Source organism: Coregonus lavaretus (assembly GCF_964263955.1).
Source record: "Coregonus lavaretus genome assembly, chromosome: 20".
Taxonomy (NCBI): Eukaryota; Metazoa; Chordata; class Actinopteri; order Salmoniformes; family Salmonidae; genus Coregonus; species Coregonus lavaretus.
In genome coordinates this window covers 15,844,854-15,863,775 of record NC_140007.1, presented here as the reverse complement: position 1 = coordinate 15,863,775, position 18,922 = coordinate 15,844,854, and the positions used below count along the sequence as shown (strand labels likewise).

General features: G+C 42.3%; 2 protein-coding genes across 2 annotated transcripts in view; one reads left to right on the top strand and one right to left on the bottom strand.

The window, feature by feature from the left end:
- The window catches only part of LOC311147567 (uncharacterized protein), a gene marked incomplete at its 3' end in the record, with an annotated part of 32,193 nt that extends 24,411 nt beyond the window's left edge, over window positions 1–7,782 (top strand). Inside the window, exon 8 of the mRNA XM_084184317.1 lies at window positions 7,742–7,782. Within this exon, the coding sequence (XP_084040443.1) occupies window positions 7,742–7,782 (41 nt within the window). The remainder of the gene's footprint in view (window positions 1–7,741) is intronic.
- The window catches only part of LOC311147393 (tyrosine-protein phosphatase non-receptor type 11-like), a gene marked incomplete at its 5' end in the record, with an annotated part of 75,592 nt that extends 65,125 nt beyond the window's left edge, over window positions 1–10,467 (bottom strand). The window contains one exon of the mRNA XM_084184089.1: window positions 10,355–10,467. Coding sequence (XP_084040215.1) covers window positions 10,355–10,368 — 14 coding nt within the window. The remainder of the gene's footprint in view (window positions 1–10,354) is intronic.
- Window positions 10,468–18,922: the final 8,455 nt, after the last annotated feature.

Below are 18,922 nucleotides of genomic sequence, written 5' to 3'. Positions count from 1 at the left end.
CGGTGATATGGCAGTATTTCGGCTACAGGCAAACCGATGTCAACCAAATGCAAGTGTTGTGCAGAAAGTGCCTCAGAGTTGTGGCGACAACAAGAGGCAACCCGACACATTTATTGAATCATTTGAAGAAGAACCAGCCCTTAATTTACGACGATTGTATGGTGAAAAAACACAGCAGCACATTGCGTTTTCAAGTGTAATGCCCTATGAAAAAACATCCCGCCAACACATGGAAATCACAGAGGCTATCCCCTATCTTTCACATAGCCAAAATACATGATTCCTATTTACACTGTCAGCAAAGATGGCTTCAAGAAGACGATAAACAAGCTGGACAGGAGATTAAAGATTCCATCTCACACATACAGTGCTTTCAGAAAGTATTCGCACCCCTTGACTTTTTCCACATTTTGTTGTGTTACAAATTAAACACTAATACACTGAGTATAGCAAACATTAGGAATAACTTCCTAATATTGACTTGCTGGCCCATGCTGACTCCAATACTTCCCACAGTTGTGTCAAGTTTGGCTGGATGTCCTTTGGGTGCTGGAACATTCTTGATACACACAGGAAACTGTTGAGTGTGAAAAACCCAGCAGCGTTGCAGTTTTTGGCACACACACAAAATCCATGTCTCAATTGTCTCAAGGCTTAAAAATCCTTCTTTAACCTGTCTCCTCCCCTTCATTTACACTGATTGAAGAGGATTTAACAAGTGACATCAATAAGGGATCATAGCTTTCACCTGGATTCACCTGGACAGTCTATGTCAGTGTTTCCCAAACTCGGTCCTGGGAAACCCAATGGGTGCACGTTCAGCTGTGTAGCGCTAGGGCAAAAACCAAAATGTGTACCGCTTGGGGTCCCCAGGACCGAGTTTGGGAAACACTGGTCATGGACATGGAAAGAGCAGGTGTTCTTAATGTTTTGTTGAGTATTCAACCCCCTGAGTCAATATATGTTAGAATCACCTTTAGCAGCGATTACAGCTGTAAGTCTTTCTGGGTAAGTCACTAAGAGCTTTGCACACCTGTATTGTACAATATTTTCACATTATTCTTTAAAAAAGTATTCAAGCTCTGGTTGTTGATCATTGCTATGCAGCCATTTTCATGTCTTGCCATATATTTTCAAGCCAATTTAAACTGTAACCAGGCCACTCAGGAACATTCAACGTCATCTTGGTAAGCAACTCCAGTGTTTATTTGGCCTTGTGGTTTAGGTTATTGTCCTGCTGAAAGGTGAATTTGTCTCCCAGTATCTGTTTGAAAGAAGACAATGTGCTTTTCCTCTAGGATTTTGCATGTGCTTAGCTCTATTCTGTTTCTTTTTATCCAAAAAAACTCCATAGTCCTTGTCGATGACAAGCATACCCATAACATGATGCAGCAACCACCATGCTTAAAAACATGAAGAGTGGTACTCAGTGATGTGTTGTGTTGGATTTGCCCCAAACATAACGCTTTGTATTCAGGACATAAAGTATATTTCTTTGCCAGATCTTTTGTAGTTTTACTGCAGGATGCATGTTATGGAATATTTTTTATTCTGTACAGGCTTCCTTCTTTTCACTATGTAATTTAGGTTAGTATTGTGGAGTAACTACAATGTTGCTGATCCATCCTCAGTTTTCTCCTATCACAGCCAGTAAACTATGTAACTGTTTTAAAGTCACCAATGGCCTCATGGTGAAATCCCTGAGCGGTTCCTTCCTCTCCGGCAACTGAGTTAGGAAGGACGCCTGTATCTTTGTAGTGACTGGGTGTATTGATACACCATCCAAAATGTAATTAATAACTTCACCATGCTCAAAGGGATATTCAATGTCTGCTTTTTTTTACCAATCTACCAATAAGTGCACTTCTTTGCGAGGCATTGGAAAACCTCCCTGGTCTTTGAGGTTAACTCTGTGTTTGAAATTCACTGCTCAACTGAGGGACCTTACAGATAATTGTATGTGTGGGGTACAAAATCATGTTAAACCCTATTATTGCACACAGAGTGAGTCCATGCAACTTATTATGTGACTTGATAAGCAAATGTTTATTCCTGAACTTATTTAGGCTTGCCATAACAGAGGAGTTGAATACTTATTGACTCAAGACATTTCAGCTTTTCATTTTGTATTAATTTTAAAGCATAATTCCACATTGACATTATTGGGTATTGTGTGTAGGCCAGTGACACACAATCTCAATTTTAATCAATCTAAAAGTCAGGCTGTAACACAACAGAATGTGGAAAAAGTCAAGGGGTGTGAATACTTTCTGAAGGCACTGTATTTCTCCCAAATTGCCATCGCAACACTTTATAACAAAATGAAGTGAGAAGTTCAAACAGAGCTCACACATGTTGATTATTACCTTTGGTCTAACAGAACAACCGAGCCCTACATTAGTTTAAAAGTACACTTTATTGATGAGAAGTTTCAATTGAAAGGTTGGTGCTTGCAAACATCATAGGCTACTTCCCCGGAGATCACATGGGAGAAAACAACGGTCTGGGCTTGAATGAAGCTTTAGCTGCCTGGGGCCTGAATGAGGAGCAGCAAGTGTGCATAACGTTAAATGCCATCGCGTTGAATGACTGGACCAGACTCCAATGTTTTGGACACAGGCTGCACCTTTGCAATCGGTAGGCTACGTGTTACATGTTTTTAAGGCACTTTGACTTAATTTCAATTATAATAATGATTGAGCCTACTTATACATAATTACACAATCATAAGCTTCTTATTCCATTTGCAGCCTATGGCTGCCCGACTAAATAATTAACTTAGGTTATTTAAGAACTCATAATGGTAAAATAGGAAATAGGAACTCATAATGTTATTAATTAATTAATTAAATAGTGCTGCGCTTATAGCACACAATATTTTGATGATCATGTTAAAAATGAATGTTTGTTTTGTTAATATGTAGGTGTAATAATACTATCTATTATCATATGTATAACAATGTTGTTTAAATTGGTTTTGTATTCAGTTAGCACAGTATGTATTCATTCATATAATCTTATTTTAGAAGTGATGTTCTCTAACCTGACACTTGTTTTTACCATGACTGATGGAATTACCAAGTTTTCCCCCAGGTGCTTGAAAATCACAATTCATAATCGCAATTACAATATCCGGCAAAATAATCGCAATTAGATATTTTGTCCAAATCATGCAGCCATACTATCTCTATTAAGAAAGCAAAATCAAGCTACCTTTTAAGCTCCCTCTCTGACTCTGCTGGTGATCCTTAAAAAAACAGTAAATGCACTGAAGCGTACAAATTCATCTTCTTCCCTGGCTAAGCAAGTTCTGTCTGACTCTGGCATCATAACTGATAAGAATGGCATAAATGATGCTTTTAATCTGCATTTTATCTCGGCGTGCTTTTTATTTGAGAGAAACCGTGGTTTTATTGACCCTGGTCAGTCAATCGACTGCTCTTCCCTCTGCCAGCCTCTAGCTGACTCGACGGTTAACCCGTCAACTTCTAGTGAATCTTTGTTTTCATTTAAACAATTTACTTCCTGTGATGTGCTAGATGCCTTCCTTAAAGTGGAACTGACAGCGGTTTAACTACTTTGCAGATATGAAACAAACAGACAATCGTAATATCAGTAAAAAATATCAAATTCCCAGTTAATGCTTCAAAACCAACATTATAAGAGGTTTTAAAAATAGGTTATATTTGACTCAAAATTCATGACGTACAGTAAGGCATTGTTGGCAGAATAGATACAGTTAAATGCATGATTAATATCATTCACCAATACATTTCTTGGTAGTCCAAAAAATATTGCTATCAGGTTGTAAATCACAGCCTGGTACATTGTTTGCTGCCTCCACCCATTCGGGATGCACTGTTTGAGTTTCAATATTTTGAACAAAAACGGACGATCGTAACTAAGGCTGGGAATGTCAATACAATCAACTATCAGTACATGCACATGTGTGTGTACTGACATGTATGTGTAACTGATAGATGCACACACACACTACATGGTAATGTTTTTAAATGTATGTAAATTGTCTTTTGTCTGTAATTTATTTTTCGCTATATGTCAGACCAAAGTAAGACTAGCTGTTGCCACTGGCGTTGGCTAATGGGGATCCTAATAAATCAAATCAAATCAAAAGTCAGTCATAACGTGGCTAATAGGCTAACACACATATCAAACACAAGGCCCGCAGGCTTAATAGGACACACAAGCGAGTATAAATGAGTCAATAGTTGAGTCATCTACTTTATGAAATGACAGCCTGATGCACTCGTATCGGTGAATTCAACTTCAATTGCGCTGCTGTTGTGTCTCCCGTTTACAGCATGCAGCAGAGGGTTTATTTATTTAGCAAGCTAAAAACACAGCGCCTAACATTAGCTATCTAGCTGCTGGGAAGATGTCATGTCATTGGAGGAGTGGGTGAGTGACCGACTTTTCCCCCTCATATCGTTTTTCGGTGGCTAGCAAGAAATGTGAATCGCTTTGCTAGCTAGCTAGCTATGTTGAACTTGAATGACTGTTATGCACAGTTAGCATATCTCTTAGTTGTCAATCAAATGTGTTTGGCATCGATCAAATGGGTGGGCAGGCAGGCAAGTTCCCATTCAGTTGTCAAAACATGGGTTGGGACAAGCATGCATTGGCAGGCAAGCTGCAGAAGAACGAGCAGGCTACTATTCCCCATCGTTTATCAGTGCAATTTTGATTGCCAACTAGCTGAAAAAGTTTGAGAGGGTTTATCTAATGTTCCCTCGTTAGATTTGAGCTCCTATCGCTCTGGCTAGCATTAGTTGTTGATCTTGTTGTTGTTGATGTGCCTAGGCAACTGAGAGAGAGATAGCCTAACTTTTCATGGTTGTTTGATCAATAGGACTGAAGTTCCCAAATGTAAGAGGACTCCCGTGGTATTTACATATTTGCAGAAATCCATTCAGGTGTATTTTGTGGCCTTTGGCGAATGCATTCTAATGATCTAAAGTCGCGCTGTTGCTACTGCCTGTAAACACACAGTCCAGTCCAGTTCAAATTGAATGATTGCAGGCCCGTGTGGCAAATGGGTTATTTGCATATAGGCCTACTGTAGCTCTGATTGGCTATGGCGCACCGGTCTGCATAGACTCCGGTCCTGGACAAGACATATGTTTTTATTAGGTTTTATTTACTGCAGTGTCTATTAATTGTCGAAACACACGGCCGCTTTCCCACTCTATAAAATGACCAAATCTAGGTGCTCTCTTGTAAAAAAATTAATAAAAAATAAGTGTCCTATTCTTCCTGGGGGTATATATGAACAGATTTTAATACGATTTCATGTTGCTAAAACGGTGTCAGTTCCACTTTAAGATTTATGTAAGAAAAATCCACTGGGGCTGATATGCTTGATACATTTTTGCTGCAACTCTTTGCCCCCCTAATTGCTGAATCATTAACCCATATTTTTTACCTGACAATTATACCTGGTACTATCCTCAAGGTTTGGAAGGCGGCCCATGTACTGCCCCTTCACAAAAGTGGTGACCCTTGTGACCTAAATAATTATTGTCCTATTTCTAAACTTTCTTGCCTAGCTAAAATATTACAATCCTCAATTAATTCTCAGCTAAGATCTTATCTTTGAAATGTATTCTAAATGGACATCAGTCTGGTTTTAGACCAGGTCATAGCACTATCTCGGCTGCATTCCTAGTTATAAATGATGTGGTTAACTGTATGGATAAAAGGCAACATTGTGCTGCTCCCTTCATTGACCTGTCAAAGTCCTTTGATTCTGTTGATACTGCTAATTCAGAGGCTTTCTTCAATTGGCCTAGACCAGGCGGCATGTAACTGGTTAAAAAAAATTACTTGACAGATAGAACTCAATCTACTGATGGGGTTTAATCCGGTTTTCTGGACATAACGAAAGGTGTCCCGCAGGGGTCAATTCTGGGTCCGGTACTTTTTACTGTTTACATTAACAATATTGACTTGTCTGTAAAAAATGTTTACCTGCACTTGTATGCCAATGATACTGTTCTGTATGCTATAGCCCCCACGGTTGACCAGGCTCTATCTGAACTACAGTCTGCCTTCATTGTATTACAGAAAAACTTTATTGACCTTAAATTAGTACTGAATGCAGGTAAAACTAAGTATATGTTGTTCTCTAGAGTGCATAAAAATAACTCTGATGATTTAAGCATATGCACTTGAGAGGTGTACATATTGATCGTGTCCCCCCTGCTTACAAATATCTGGGCATCTGGATAGATGAAAAGCTGTCTTTTAAAAAGCATATTGATGAGTTAGTTAAGAAGCTGAGAATAAAAATGGGTTTTTTCTATAGAAATAGGTCATGCCTCTTGCTAAATAGTATAAAGCAGATTATTCAGTCGACGTTCCTATCGGTCCTAGACTATGGCAACATCATCTATATGAACACAGCTGCCACTTCAATAAAGCCATTAGATGCGGTTTATCATAGTGCACTGTGCTTTATTACAGGTGACAGTTTTAGTACTCATCCCTGCATTCTCTACCAGAAAGTTGGTTGGCCCTCTTTGATGTCACGTAGGTTGATACATTGCTATGTTTTCATTTATAAAGCCCTTTTACAAAACCTCCCACTGTACCTAACATTACTAAACTTTAGACATATGAGTTACCACACCCAGTCTCAGGGATGGCTAACTCTGGAAATTCCTTTGGTCTCTACTGCGTTAGGTAAATCAACTTTTAGTTTTCTTGTACCTTATTTGTGAAACAATCTTCAAAATGTTCCTGAATGTAACGTTCTGGAGCCTCTAGGGCAATTCAGAAAGCTGATTGAGGACCTTATTACTGATGAATGTGTTCATTTTTATGACCGTGTTTTTCTTTCTTTCTGCTTGCATTTTGTATTTATACTGAGTGTACAAAACATTATGAACACCTGCTCTTTCCATGACATAGACTGACCAGGTGATTACAGGTGAAAGCTGTAGATGAAGGGGAGAGACATGTTAAAGAAGGATTTTTAAGCCTTGAGACAATTAAGACAATGATTTTGTATGTGTGCCATTCAGAGGGTGAATGGGCAAGACAAAAGATTTAAGTGCATTCGAACGTGGCATGGTAGTAGGTACCAGGCACTGCAACTCTGCTGGGTTTTTCACGCTCAACAGTTTCCCGTGTGTATCAAGAATGGTCCACCACCCAAAGGACATCCAGCCAACTTAACACAACTGTGGGAAGCATTGGAGTCAACATGGGCCAGCATCCCTGTGGAACGCTTGACACCCTTATAGAGTCCATGCCCCAACGAATTGAGGCTGTTCTAAGGGCAATAGGGGGTGCAACTCAATATTAGGAAGGTGTTCCTAATGTTTTGTACACTCAGTGTATATTTTGATGTGTGTATTTTCTGTCATTTCTGTAGATCAGGGCTCATCTGTAAAAGACACCTTGGTCTCAGTATGACTGCCTGATAAAATAAAGGTTAAATAAAATATACAGCACCGGTTTTAGAAAGTTTGGGATGTGACTTACTGAAAATGATACCGTTCATTGAACTCAATGTCACTAATAGTTATAAACTACTTTGCATTTGATAATAAAAGGTAATAGAGGAGGAACGTGATAACTATTAATTATTGGTTGATCTGAAGTGAAAACTGAGACTAAAAAGTTTTGACTGCTAAATGGTAAATTCGGTTTTTCCAAGATGGCACCCAGGCTATTGTTCAGATTAATGTGTCAGAAACTGTTCTCCTGTGGCTCACAGGAGCAGGAAGTACTGAGCCTGACACTAAACAGAACCGATGACAAAGGATGGAAAAACACCCACTAACCAACTAGGTTTTCACGATACCAGCATTATGATACCCAGAAATATAAAGGAAAGGAAAACTAAACATGAAGCAGACTTCTTTCTTGAGAAAAACAATCCTAATGTCACTCAGTCACATTGCATATTTTCCAAGCTATACAGGACTATTAAGGTTGGTCTACCTAATGTTTTCCTTTTATTTGTCATGGGAAATACAGTATCATATTATTTTGATACTGGTATCGTGACAACCTATAACCAACTAACTCCAATTCAATACTACTAGTGTTTCCCTTACCATTACTTAGGTGAGGAAGCTTCTCTGCATTGCAAATTGACATTGTTGTTATCTAACATCCATTAATTTGTTTGCACAGCTTTACTTCCACCATACAGTGGCAATCCCGCTTTTGGAAACTTTGATGTGATGCATCTCTCTCATTCAGAGCATACTCATATAGGGGTGTCTATGTACACTGTCAACTCTTAGATTGCTGACATGGTGTATTTTGAGTCCATACTCTTCATAATAAACACCTCTTTGTCCACAGACTCTGCAGAACATTGGAAAATACTGCCCAAGTCAACATTTGTGGGCAAATCCCAAGTCTACTTCCGGACACCTTCATCTGTATCAATCCAAAATAGCCCTACCCTCCACTATTATTTTACATTTATTATATTACGGTACAACTGGTTACAAACCACACAAGCCTAATGGTTTGTTTCATATGTTGTCAAATATTTGATGTTTATGAATGTTATTTTGTGTACTGTGGGCCAACTCGGCTTGCAGGTATATACAGCTGCCCACCTTTAGACTAGATGTCAACAAAGGCATTACCAAGCTCCTACCTATGCCTCTCTTTGGATTGGAGGATACACCTCGTTAATGGAATTATTTGGGGAATATTTGATGAGGGGTGTTGATGTCAATCGCCTGTATTCAATGCAGAGTGGGATGATATGCTAGTCTCATGAATATGCATATACAGTCTCGAATTTCACTTATATTATATCAAAATAAGCCTCAAATATCAAAATTGTAATTCATGTTTATCTTGACTAAATTTGACACTTTCTCATTGCCCCACATACAAAAACTCCTCAACTGCTTAATAATTAAGGATCTGCTTAAAGTGGACAGATTTTGGGTAGAGATAGGGCTCTCGGTTTGCCTCTCTCTCTCTCTCTGGCATAACATAACCACACCGAAGGAGATATATGAGTAAATGTACACACTTACCACAAAAGCATAATATACATATGGTATGATGGTTTGACCTAGTACAGAAAATGTAACAAAAATGTCTTGATTGATATTGCAACTAACAGCCTTTGCTGAACTCAAATACAACCTGCATTTCTGGCACTTAAGTGGTTGTGCTACAATTAAAGGCGCAGTAGGCAGCTTTTTGGGGCGACCCCTGAGAGGAAGAGGCGAAGCAAGAGGTTTCACGCTTGCCAGAATCTGTCAAAAGAATGTGCCCAATGTGTTTCTATGGGCTTATTTTGGACCTAAGCTTGTCGCCTGCTTTCCTCCCTTTGGGACAACGACTCCCATTGTTAAGGCGGAGACATGAACATCTCATCATTATCCAGATCTCTGGCAACCCGACCAAATTCACGTAGAAATGTGAGTTATAGATCTGTCATTCTCATTGAAAGCAAGTCTGAGAAGAAGTAGAATCGTGGTGGCTACATTCAGATTATTTTTGTATTTTCTTATAAGGCGACTGACACTACCCACTGGGCACAGAAATCAACTCAACATCTATTCCACGTTGGTTCAACGTAATTTCATTGAAATTACGTGGAAACAACTTTTATTCAACCAGTGTGTGCCCAGTGTGTACATTTAAAAATGTCTTATTTACTGCAATAAATAAGATATGAGGGGCCACATTTCAATTAATAATTGAACATCCTTGTTGCATTCCAACTACAAATACAGAGCACTCTGCAAAAACCATGCACCTTGATATCAAAGGCCGACTTCTGCCCATTTCCTACACAGCAGAGAGAGAGAGAGAGAGAGAGAGAGAGAGAGAGAGAGAGAGAGAGAGAGAGAGAGAGAGAGAGAGAGAGAGAGAGAGAGAGAGAGAGAGAGAGAGAGAGAGAGAGAGAGCACTGGTGCTATAGCAAATAAGACCCTCGTTTAAAGAAGATCCATCCACTCAATGAACAGTCTCTTTTTAACAATCTATTATTCTGCGGCACATTAGTTTTGCCATGTCCCATAGCTTACAAGCGTAAAATTATCAGACGAAAGTAATAGCGTATTCAACCTAATTGCCAATTACAGTTTTATTGCAACTCTGAACTCACATTAAATAACTTTTGTCATACAAATAGTCTACAAGATGCCGACAAAGCGAAAAATACCACTAATTGAAGCAACCATTGTGGGCTTTGTGCGTTTTAAAGGGTCGGAGGAAATGCAAAGTACTTTTGCTCGTAAGCGGAAGGTCCCACACATGTCCTGTAATAAGTAATGAAACGCTGTTTATAATGGGTGAAAGGACTATTCCCGGTTCGTTCCATGGTTTTCGATAAAGCCCGTCTTACCTGCGAGACGTCATAGCAGTCTTAGAAGGCTTAGAAAGCTGTCTTCGAATGAGAAGGGAAAGTCAAATAAAGTGAGCCTTCCCTTTACGCCTTCGCGGTGTCGCTGTTGGACAGCATGCACTCAGGAGGGCGTTTGTTGAACAATGTTCAACTCCAAAGACATATATTATTGCCGCATACGCCGCCTCCAAAGCCCACAGTCATATTCATTCTACCACGCGGTCCCGGCAGCTAAAACATAGACTGAAAATGTGTAGCTTATTCCAGGGGCAGAACTTGATGTGGTGTCTGGGGGTCCTCCCATTTTGGGGGCATCCATGGCCCTTCTAGCCTTCTCTATTTAGAACAACATAAAGTCAGCAAAAATGCCCAGTCATCAAGCTATGTAAGAGATCATTATTAAATATGTTTACGTGATTGATAAGACTGAACTAGATCAATTTTAATTCAATAATCAATATTATATTGTGTTGCACATTTAATCAATAGCCTAACAAATGAATAACAGTCTCCAGTATACAGTATATCAACATTTCCAAGCAAACAAAAGCAGGGAGAAGGGAGAATCTGTAGACATGCTGAGATAAAAGAACATACTCTTTTCCAGAATTCAGCGGGCCTTCACAAGACCATAGTATATGCAAATATACCCCCTTTTGTGTTTTACACCTCCAGCAGAATAATTACATTTCTATGTGCATGATATTCAGTTTCACTGGCATATACTACATTCTGTGGATGGTCATAAACGGCAGTAATTTATGTCTGAGATTATGTGAACATGACTGGGCATTCTAACGTCTCTGTATCCATTCATCATCATCAATAGCTTCTACCAGGTCTTCCTCACATTTTTGTTTTACATGTTTTGTGTCATCGGGAAAAGCCTCAATCAACCCTTGATACAGTTTGGAAATCAACTTTAGAGGTTTGTCAGACTGCTTTAAAATAGTTTAAATCTTTGAAGCTTCTTGCTTGTCCAGTGTTTGCAGCACAGAGAAAATAAAGTGTTGTATGCAAAAATTCACCTCAGCTCCGTCACAGACGGCTGCCTGACCCCGATGAGACCCCTGTCACCATCTGATCCTGCTTAGATGAGGCATGACAAAGAATTACATTGGTGTACATTTATACATTATATTGACCATGAATAGAATCAATGGTTCAACAATTTAAATTACCATTATTCCCAGATCCCAGACTGTAGCCTACCCATCTATTCAACATGGAACTTTGTATCCATTCACTGATTGTTATAATATAATGCAAAATTCACCTGAGCTCTGTAGACTGGTCTTCCCTGGCTGTCTGACCCTGCTGGGACACCTGTCACCATCTGATCCTGCTAAGACATTATGAGCATAGTGTTGTGTACTGACTGTGCACCATGACAGTGAAGCCTGTAGAGCTGTTTATACCGTGTCAGTGTAAAAAGTAGGGAATTAGCTAGGGAAACTGACAGATCAATAACGTTACATTGCTATACTGACTAATAAAAACTCACATTGCACTGAAAAAACGTCCGAATATCGGTCTTCAGTCGTTTGGCCGCTGGTTTCATCGTTTGATTCAGGTCTAGTGTGATTGAGGCAAAAATAATAGCTAAAATTAGTGCGCTAGCTAGCTAGCTAACGTTAGACAACTTTTGGCTAGCTCTGCTAGTTAATGGTACAATTATACCTCAACAAATGTACTTCTGTTGAAACGGGACTAAACAAAAGCTACAAAACATTTACATACACAGCCTCAGCTGTTAGATACCTAGAGGCTAACTAGAGCTGAATTGGCTGTGGGAGCTACTAGCTAGCTAACTACTGGAGCTGCTAGTAGTTCATTCACTTCAGTCAAGAGGGGATGTAACATTAGCTAGTTACACTACTAGCTCAGCACTGGGAGTATATTTTTTCCTTCTGTCAAACAGCAGTTAACTTGCCAGCTAGATCAGTCAACTAAAGAGTAGCCAGTTTCTGCTCTGCTTGCTTTTACAACTCAGAGAAAAAGCGCAACACAGACAGCAGCTGCCTCTGTTCGTCTCTCCTGTGCTGGTCTTATACGCCAGCCTTTCAGAAGCTTTGCCTTCACACAGCTTGTCTGCATGCTATGTGGTGTCTGTGTGGTCCTAAATCCAGCCCTCTGAAACCGGCAAACAGCCTACTGACCGCTCTGCATTGTCCTAAAGCACACTGGAGCCATGTTTTCTATCACAGTGCAATTTCAGAATGTGTGTGGGGGGGGTGTCATGTTCACGTCATATTCCCATGAATGCAAGTTGTAGGTTGCAGAGAGAGAGGGAGAGATAGAGTAACCTTGAAAAAACATATAGTAAAAACCTGGAAATCAATCAATCCGCCATCATTAACACAATGGAAAAATCTAATGATTTATTATTCAAATAGCATGGGCGACCGAGAAAAACTAATTGGTAGGCTACAAGTTAGGCCCTGTGTCAAACAATAATACAGGCAGGGATGGGTGTGAGCATGTGGGTCTGGGCAGATGAAATGTAGTCGTAAATTATGCAGACCCCTTAACTTTTACCACATTTTGTTAAGTTACAGCCTTATTCTAAAATGGACAAAAATATATATAATGACAAAGCGAAAACCGTTTTTTAGATTTTTTTGCAAATCTATAAAAAATAAAAAACAGAAATACCTTATTTACATAAGTATTCAGACCTTTTGCTATGAGACTCAAAATTGAGCTCAGCTGCATCCTATTTCCATTGATCAGCCTTGAGATGTTTCTACAACTTGATTGGAGTCCACCTGTGGTAAATTCAATTGATTGGACATGATTTGGAAAGGCACACACCTGTCTATATAAGGTCCCACAGTTGACAGTGCATCAGAGAAAAATCAAGACATGAGGTCGAAGGGATTGTCTGTAGAACTCCGAGACAGGATTGTGTCGAGGCACAGATATGGGGAAGGGTACAAAACAATTTCTGCAGCATTGAAGGTCCCCAAGAACACAGTGGCCTCCATCATTCTTAAATGGAAGAAGTTTGGAACCTTCAAGACTCTTCCTAGAGCTGGCCGCCCCGGCCAAACTGAGCAATCGGGGGAGAAGGGCCTTGGTCAGGGAGGTGACCAAGAACCCAATGGTCACTCTGACAGAGCTCTAGAGTTCCTCTGTGGAGATAGGAGAACCTTCCAGAAGGACAACCATCTCTGCAGCACTCCACCAATCAGGCCTTTATGGTAGAGCGACCAGATGGAAGCCACTTCTCAGTAAAAGGCACATGACAGCCCGCTTGGAGATTGCCAAAAGGCACCTAAAGACTGTCAGACCATGAGAAACAAGATTCTCTGGTCTGATGAAACCAAGATTGAACTCTTCGGCCTGAATGCCAAGCGTCACATCTGGAGGAAACCTGGCACCATCCCTACGGTGAAGCATGGTGGTGGCAGCATCATGCTGTGGGGATGTTTGTCAGCGGCAGGGACTGGGAGACTAGTCAGGATCGAGGCAAAGACGAATGGAGCAAAGTACAGAGATCCTTGATGAAAACCTGCCCCATCGCGCTCAGGACCTTAGACTGGGGCGAAGGTTCACCTTCCAACAGGACATCGACCCTAAGCACACAGCCAAGACAATGCAGGAGTGGCTTCGGGACAAGTCTCTGAATGTCCTTAAGTGGCCCAGCCAGAGCCCGGACCTGAACCCGATCAAACATCTCTGGAGAGATGGATCTGCAGAGAAGAATAGGAGAAACTCTCCAAATACAGGTGTGCCAAGCTTGTAGCGTCATACCCAAGAAGACTTGAGGCTGTAATCGCTGCCAAAGGTGCTTCAACAAAGTGCTGAGTAAAGGGTCTGAATACTTATGTAAATTTGATATTTCACATATAAATCAGCAAACATTTCTAAAAACCTATTTTTGCTTTGTCATATTGGGGTATTGTGTGTAGATTGATGAGGGGTGAAAACAATTTAATCAATTTTAGAATAAGGCTGTAACCTAACAAAATGTGGAAAAAGTCAAGGGGTCTGAATACTTTCCGAAGGCACTGTATATTGTAGTTCATATGTGTATGTTTGTAACTGATGTGTTTATTTGTATTTTTAACGAAAAATAAAACAATTTTTTTTAAAGAGAGAAAGAGAAAAACAGAGGGAGTGAGAGTGAGGCAGAGAGAGAGAGAGAGAGAGAGAGAGAGAGAGAGAGAGAGAGAGAGAGAGAGAGAGAGAGAGAGAGAGAGAGAGAGAGAGAGAGAGAGAGAGAGAGAGAGAGAGAGAGAGAGAGAGAGAGAGAGAGAGAGAGAGAGAGAGAGAGAGAGAGAGAGAGAGAGAGAGAGAGAGAGAGAGAGAGAGAGAGAGATCCCCTCACGCCTCGATCACACCGACAGTGTCATTGCATTTTGGTACACCAGAAGTACATTAATTTCCAATGGAACGCTGCATTTGCCTTGCAGCATTGCGTTGCAGAGGCAGTTGCAGTGCGTTCTTCGTGGTGCATACGTTGGATTTATCGAAGGTGTGCGTCAAACTGTATGCGTAGACGGCTTGACGGAAATGGTAGCAGATGGTGAATGTTGAACTGTTGTTGCACACGTATCCAGATGATGCTGCATTCTATTTTGCGCAAATCACTATCGGTGTGATCAAGGCATCAATCAGAAAAGAGGTGCTTCCATGGCTGCAGCATTGACGTCACCAGGCTGTGTTGTTATCAGCAGAGGTTAATCTGCTAGTGGATGGGGTTATGCAATATCTGAAGCCACAGGGCTTTCTCTCTCTATGGATTTGCTTTGCACTGATAAAGTTTGACCTGCCGGGCCGCTGTAGTGCAACTGCAATGTGGTCCTGTATGGCTCAGTTGGTATGAGCATGGTGCTTGCAATACCAAAGATGTGGGTTCGATTCCTGCTGGGGCAACCCATATGTAAGATATATTCACACATTACTGTAAATTGCTTTGGATAAAATTGGTTGTTAAATGGCATATATTAACTAGACTAGTAATGACATCTTTTTGTAGGCACTAACTCTGTCATGGCTCGTAGAGCAAAGCCTATGGGAAAATTGAGTTTTTATAGGGTTTTTCGATAAACACTGAATATAAGGTCAGTGGTAAATACAGGCTTAGGAGATCTTATACGTTTTGTTCTATGAGATAATCTTCATCAGCTGACGTCACATTTTGTGACATTTTAAGCATATATGTAATAATATATATAGGGCTCCCGAGTGGCGCATCGGTCTAAGGCACTGCATCTCAGTGCTTGAGTGATTGAGTGACTGTGTGAGCTGCTCAGTGATTGTCGCAGCTCACACAGGGCACTTAATGCCCTGCCAGGTTGACCTTCTGGCTGGACAGTGTCCTCAGACACAAACTTCGATGCGAGGAAGCTATATTTCTGAAGCACTGTGGTTGAGATGCTTGCTGGATCCATCGTCCTGGCATCTTCCTGGGGTCCTGCTGCTCCACGGCTGTACTTTCGGATTTGCTGAAGTACAAAAGAGTCTGCTTCCCTCATCAGTGGCTCGATCTCTGTTGAGCGAAGTGCCAGAGACACACTTTGGTCCATCAGGCAAGCAGCTGCAGGGGTTGGATCGAAGTTGGCTGCCAGAGGATTCAGTATGCATGCGAAGCACTCATGCCGTGACTTCAGGAGGACCTGTGAAAACTGTTTTGCAACAGTAGTTGACTGTAAGTGTGTGTCAAGTTTGAGAAGGCACGGCACCACATCAGACAGAGACTTGCTGTCAGTTTGAAGTTGGTCGGTGTGGATTGCGAACGGCTCCAGCAACTTCACAAGCTGTTCTAGCTTGGCCCAGTCATGCTAGAGATAGCTAGTGATAGTGATGCACAAGGTAGGCCTATTTGAAACATCGGCATCTACTGGGAGTATTTACCCAAAAGATTCAGAAGCTCAAAAACTCCATTCGAAAAAAGTTTGAAAACCCCATTAGATTTTTGACCAAAGTTTAGAAATAAAAACTCAAACTTAACAGTTTGTGATGTTTTGCAGTCAAAGATAATAGTTTCAGTATAGTTTTTCCAATTTAGTTTTTAGTTTTATTTCGGTTTTCGTTTACTGTAATAACCTTGCCATGGAGAACAATTTTAAAAAAATGCATTTTCACTGCACAGAATATTCTGTGGAAATGTTTGAGGTCGAGTTTACTTACAGGATGTTGAGTATGTATAGAGGACACTGTTGTGCAGACCAAGGCTGTGTCCACATACCCTGAAATGGTTTCCTTTACCCATTTCCACTCCCTCACTCATAGTTGAACTGATTGATCCACTAAAATGGACTATAATGGAATAAGCAGACTAAATCCTGTGGGACATGTCATTGACAGAAAGGTGTGGTGGCGGGGAATGAGAAGTTCCAGATTCCAGACCATTCGTTGGAGTGTGAAAAAATACTCTAATTCAATTAGGAAACATTTAGGCTTTTCACACTGCTGAGCTGAATGGAGTCGAGCCAAACCAAGCTGCATTGAGCTGGCCTGGATACGCATCCACCCTAGTTGCTGGAACCATGCAAATCATGCCCTGTTTGGTTTGGGTCAGACAATAGTGTGAAAAGGGTAGTGGATCAATGGGAACTCCTGAAAATGTCTCCATCACAGTGTATTTTTGGCAGGGAACTGTCACGCCCTGGCTCTGGGGACACTGTTATGTTGAGCCAGGGTGTGTAATTCTATATTTGTATTTCTATGTTGGCCTGAGTGACTCCCAATCAGAGGCAACGAGTGTCAGCTGGTTGTCTCTGATTGGGAGCCATATGTAACTGTCTGTCTTTCACTTTGTGTTTGTGGTTTCTTGTTCTTATTTGGTTTGTGTTCAAACCGTAGACATCACGTTTTCGTCTGTTGTTTTGATCGTGTGATCATTCTAATAAATATAATGTTCGCATTCAACGCTGCGCCTGGGTCTCTCCCTGACGATCGTGACAGAAGAAACCACCAAAACCAGACCAAGCAGCGTGTCCAGGAGCCATCGCTAGCAGATCTCCGTGGCAACCTCGACTGGGTCAAGCCTAGTGAGGAGCAGAGAGGGTGGACTTGGGAACAGTTGAGGAAGAGCTTCGACTGGGTCAAGCCCATTGAGGAGCTGAATAGCGGGAGTTGGAGACAGAAGAGCGAGAGTTGGGCGAGAACGATAGAGGCCTGGCCCACGGGGAGGAGAGACCCCCAGACATTTTTTAGGGGGGGGGCTCACGACGTCGGGGCAGCAGGAGGCCGCGATAGAGCGGTCCAGCGGGTTGGCAGAGGAGGCCGCCAGGTTACGGGGGCCACTGGTCGAGGAGGGGATGGAAGGTGGAGAGGCACGGCGAGAGGTACTGGGGTGTGTTACCAGTCCGGTCCGGCCCGTTCCAGATCCCGATGTAGGGCCAGTGGTGTGTGTCCCCAGTACGGTCCGGTCTGTTCCTGCTCCCCGCACCAAGTCAGTGGTGCGCTTCGTCAGCCCGGCTCGGCCCGTTCCTGCTCCCCGCACCAAGTCAGTGGTGCGCTTCGTCAGCCCGGCTCGGCCCGTTCCTGCTCCCCGCACCAAGTCAGTGGTGCGCTTCGTCAGCCCGGCTCGGTCCGTTCCTGCTTCCCGCACCAAGTCAGTGGTGTGCTTCGTCAGCCCGGCTCGGCCCATTCCTGCTCCCCGCACCAAGTCTGTGGTGCGTTTCGTCAGCCCTGTCCGGCCCGTTCCTGCTCTCCGCACCAAGTCTGTGGTGCGTTTCGTCAGCCCTGTCCGGCCCGTTCCTGCTCTCCGCACCAAGTCTGTGGTGCGTTTCGTCAGCCCTGTCCGGCCCGTTCCTGCTCTCCGCACCAAGTCTGTGGTGCGCGTCGCCAGCCCAGTCCGGCCCATTCCTGCTCCCCGCACCAAGTCTGTGGTGCGTTTCGTCAGCCTTTGTTGAAGCACCTTTGGCAGCACCTTTATTCAGGACTTTGTTGAAGCACCTTTGGCAGCGATTACAGCCTTGAGTCTTCTTGGGTATGACGCTACAAGCTTGGCACACCTGTATTTGGGGAGTTTCTCCCATTCTTCTCTGCAGATCCTCTCAAGCGCTGTCAGGTTGGATGGGGAGCGTCGCTGCACAGCTGTTTTCAGGTCTCTCCAGAGATATCGGTCGGGTTCAAGTCCGGGCTCTAGCTGGGCCACTCAAGGACATTCAGAGACTTGTCTCGAAGCCACTCCTGCGTTGTCTTGGCTGTGTGCTTAGGGTGGTTGTCCTGTTGGAAGGTGAACCTTCACCCCAGTCTGAGGTCCTGAGTGCTCTGAAGCAGGTTTTCATCAAGGATCTCTCTGTACTTTGCTCCATTAATCTTTCCCTCAATCCTGACTAGTCTCCCAGTCCCTGCCGCTGAAAAACATCCCCACAGCATGATGCTGCCACCACCATGTTTCACCGTAGGGGTGGTGCCAGGTTTCCTCCAGACGTGACGCTTGGCATTCAGGCCAAAGAGTTCAATCTTCGTTTCATCAGACCAGAGAATCTTGTTTCTCATGGGCTGAGAGTCCTTTAGGTGCCTTTTGGCAAACTCCAAGCGGGCTGTCATGTGCCTTTTACTGAGGAGTGGCTTCCGTCTTGCCACTCTACCATAAAGGCTTGATTG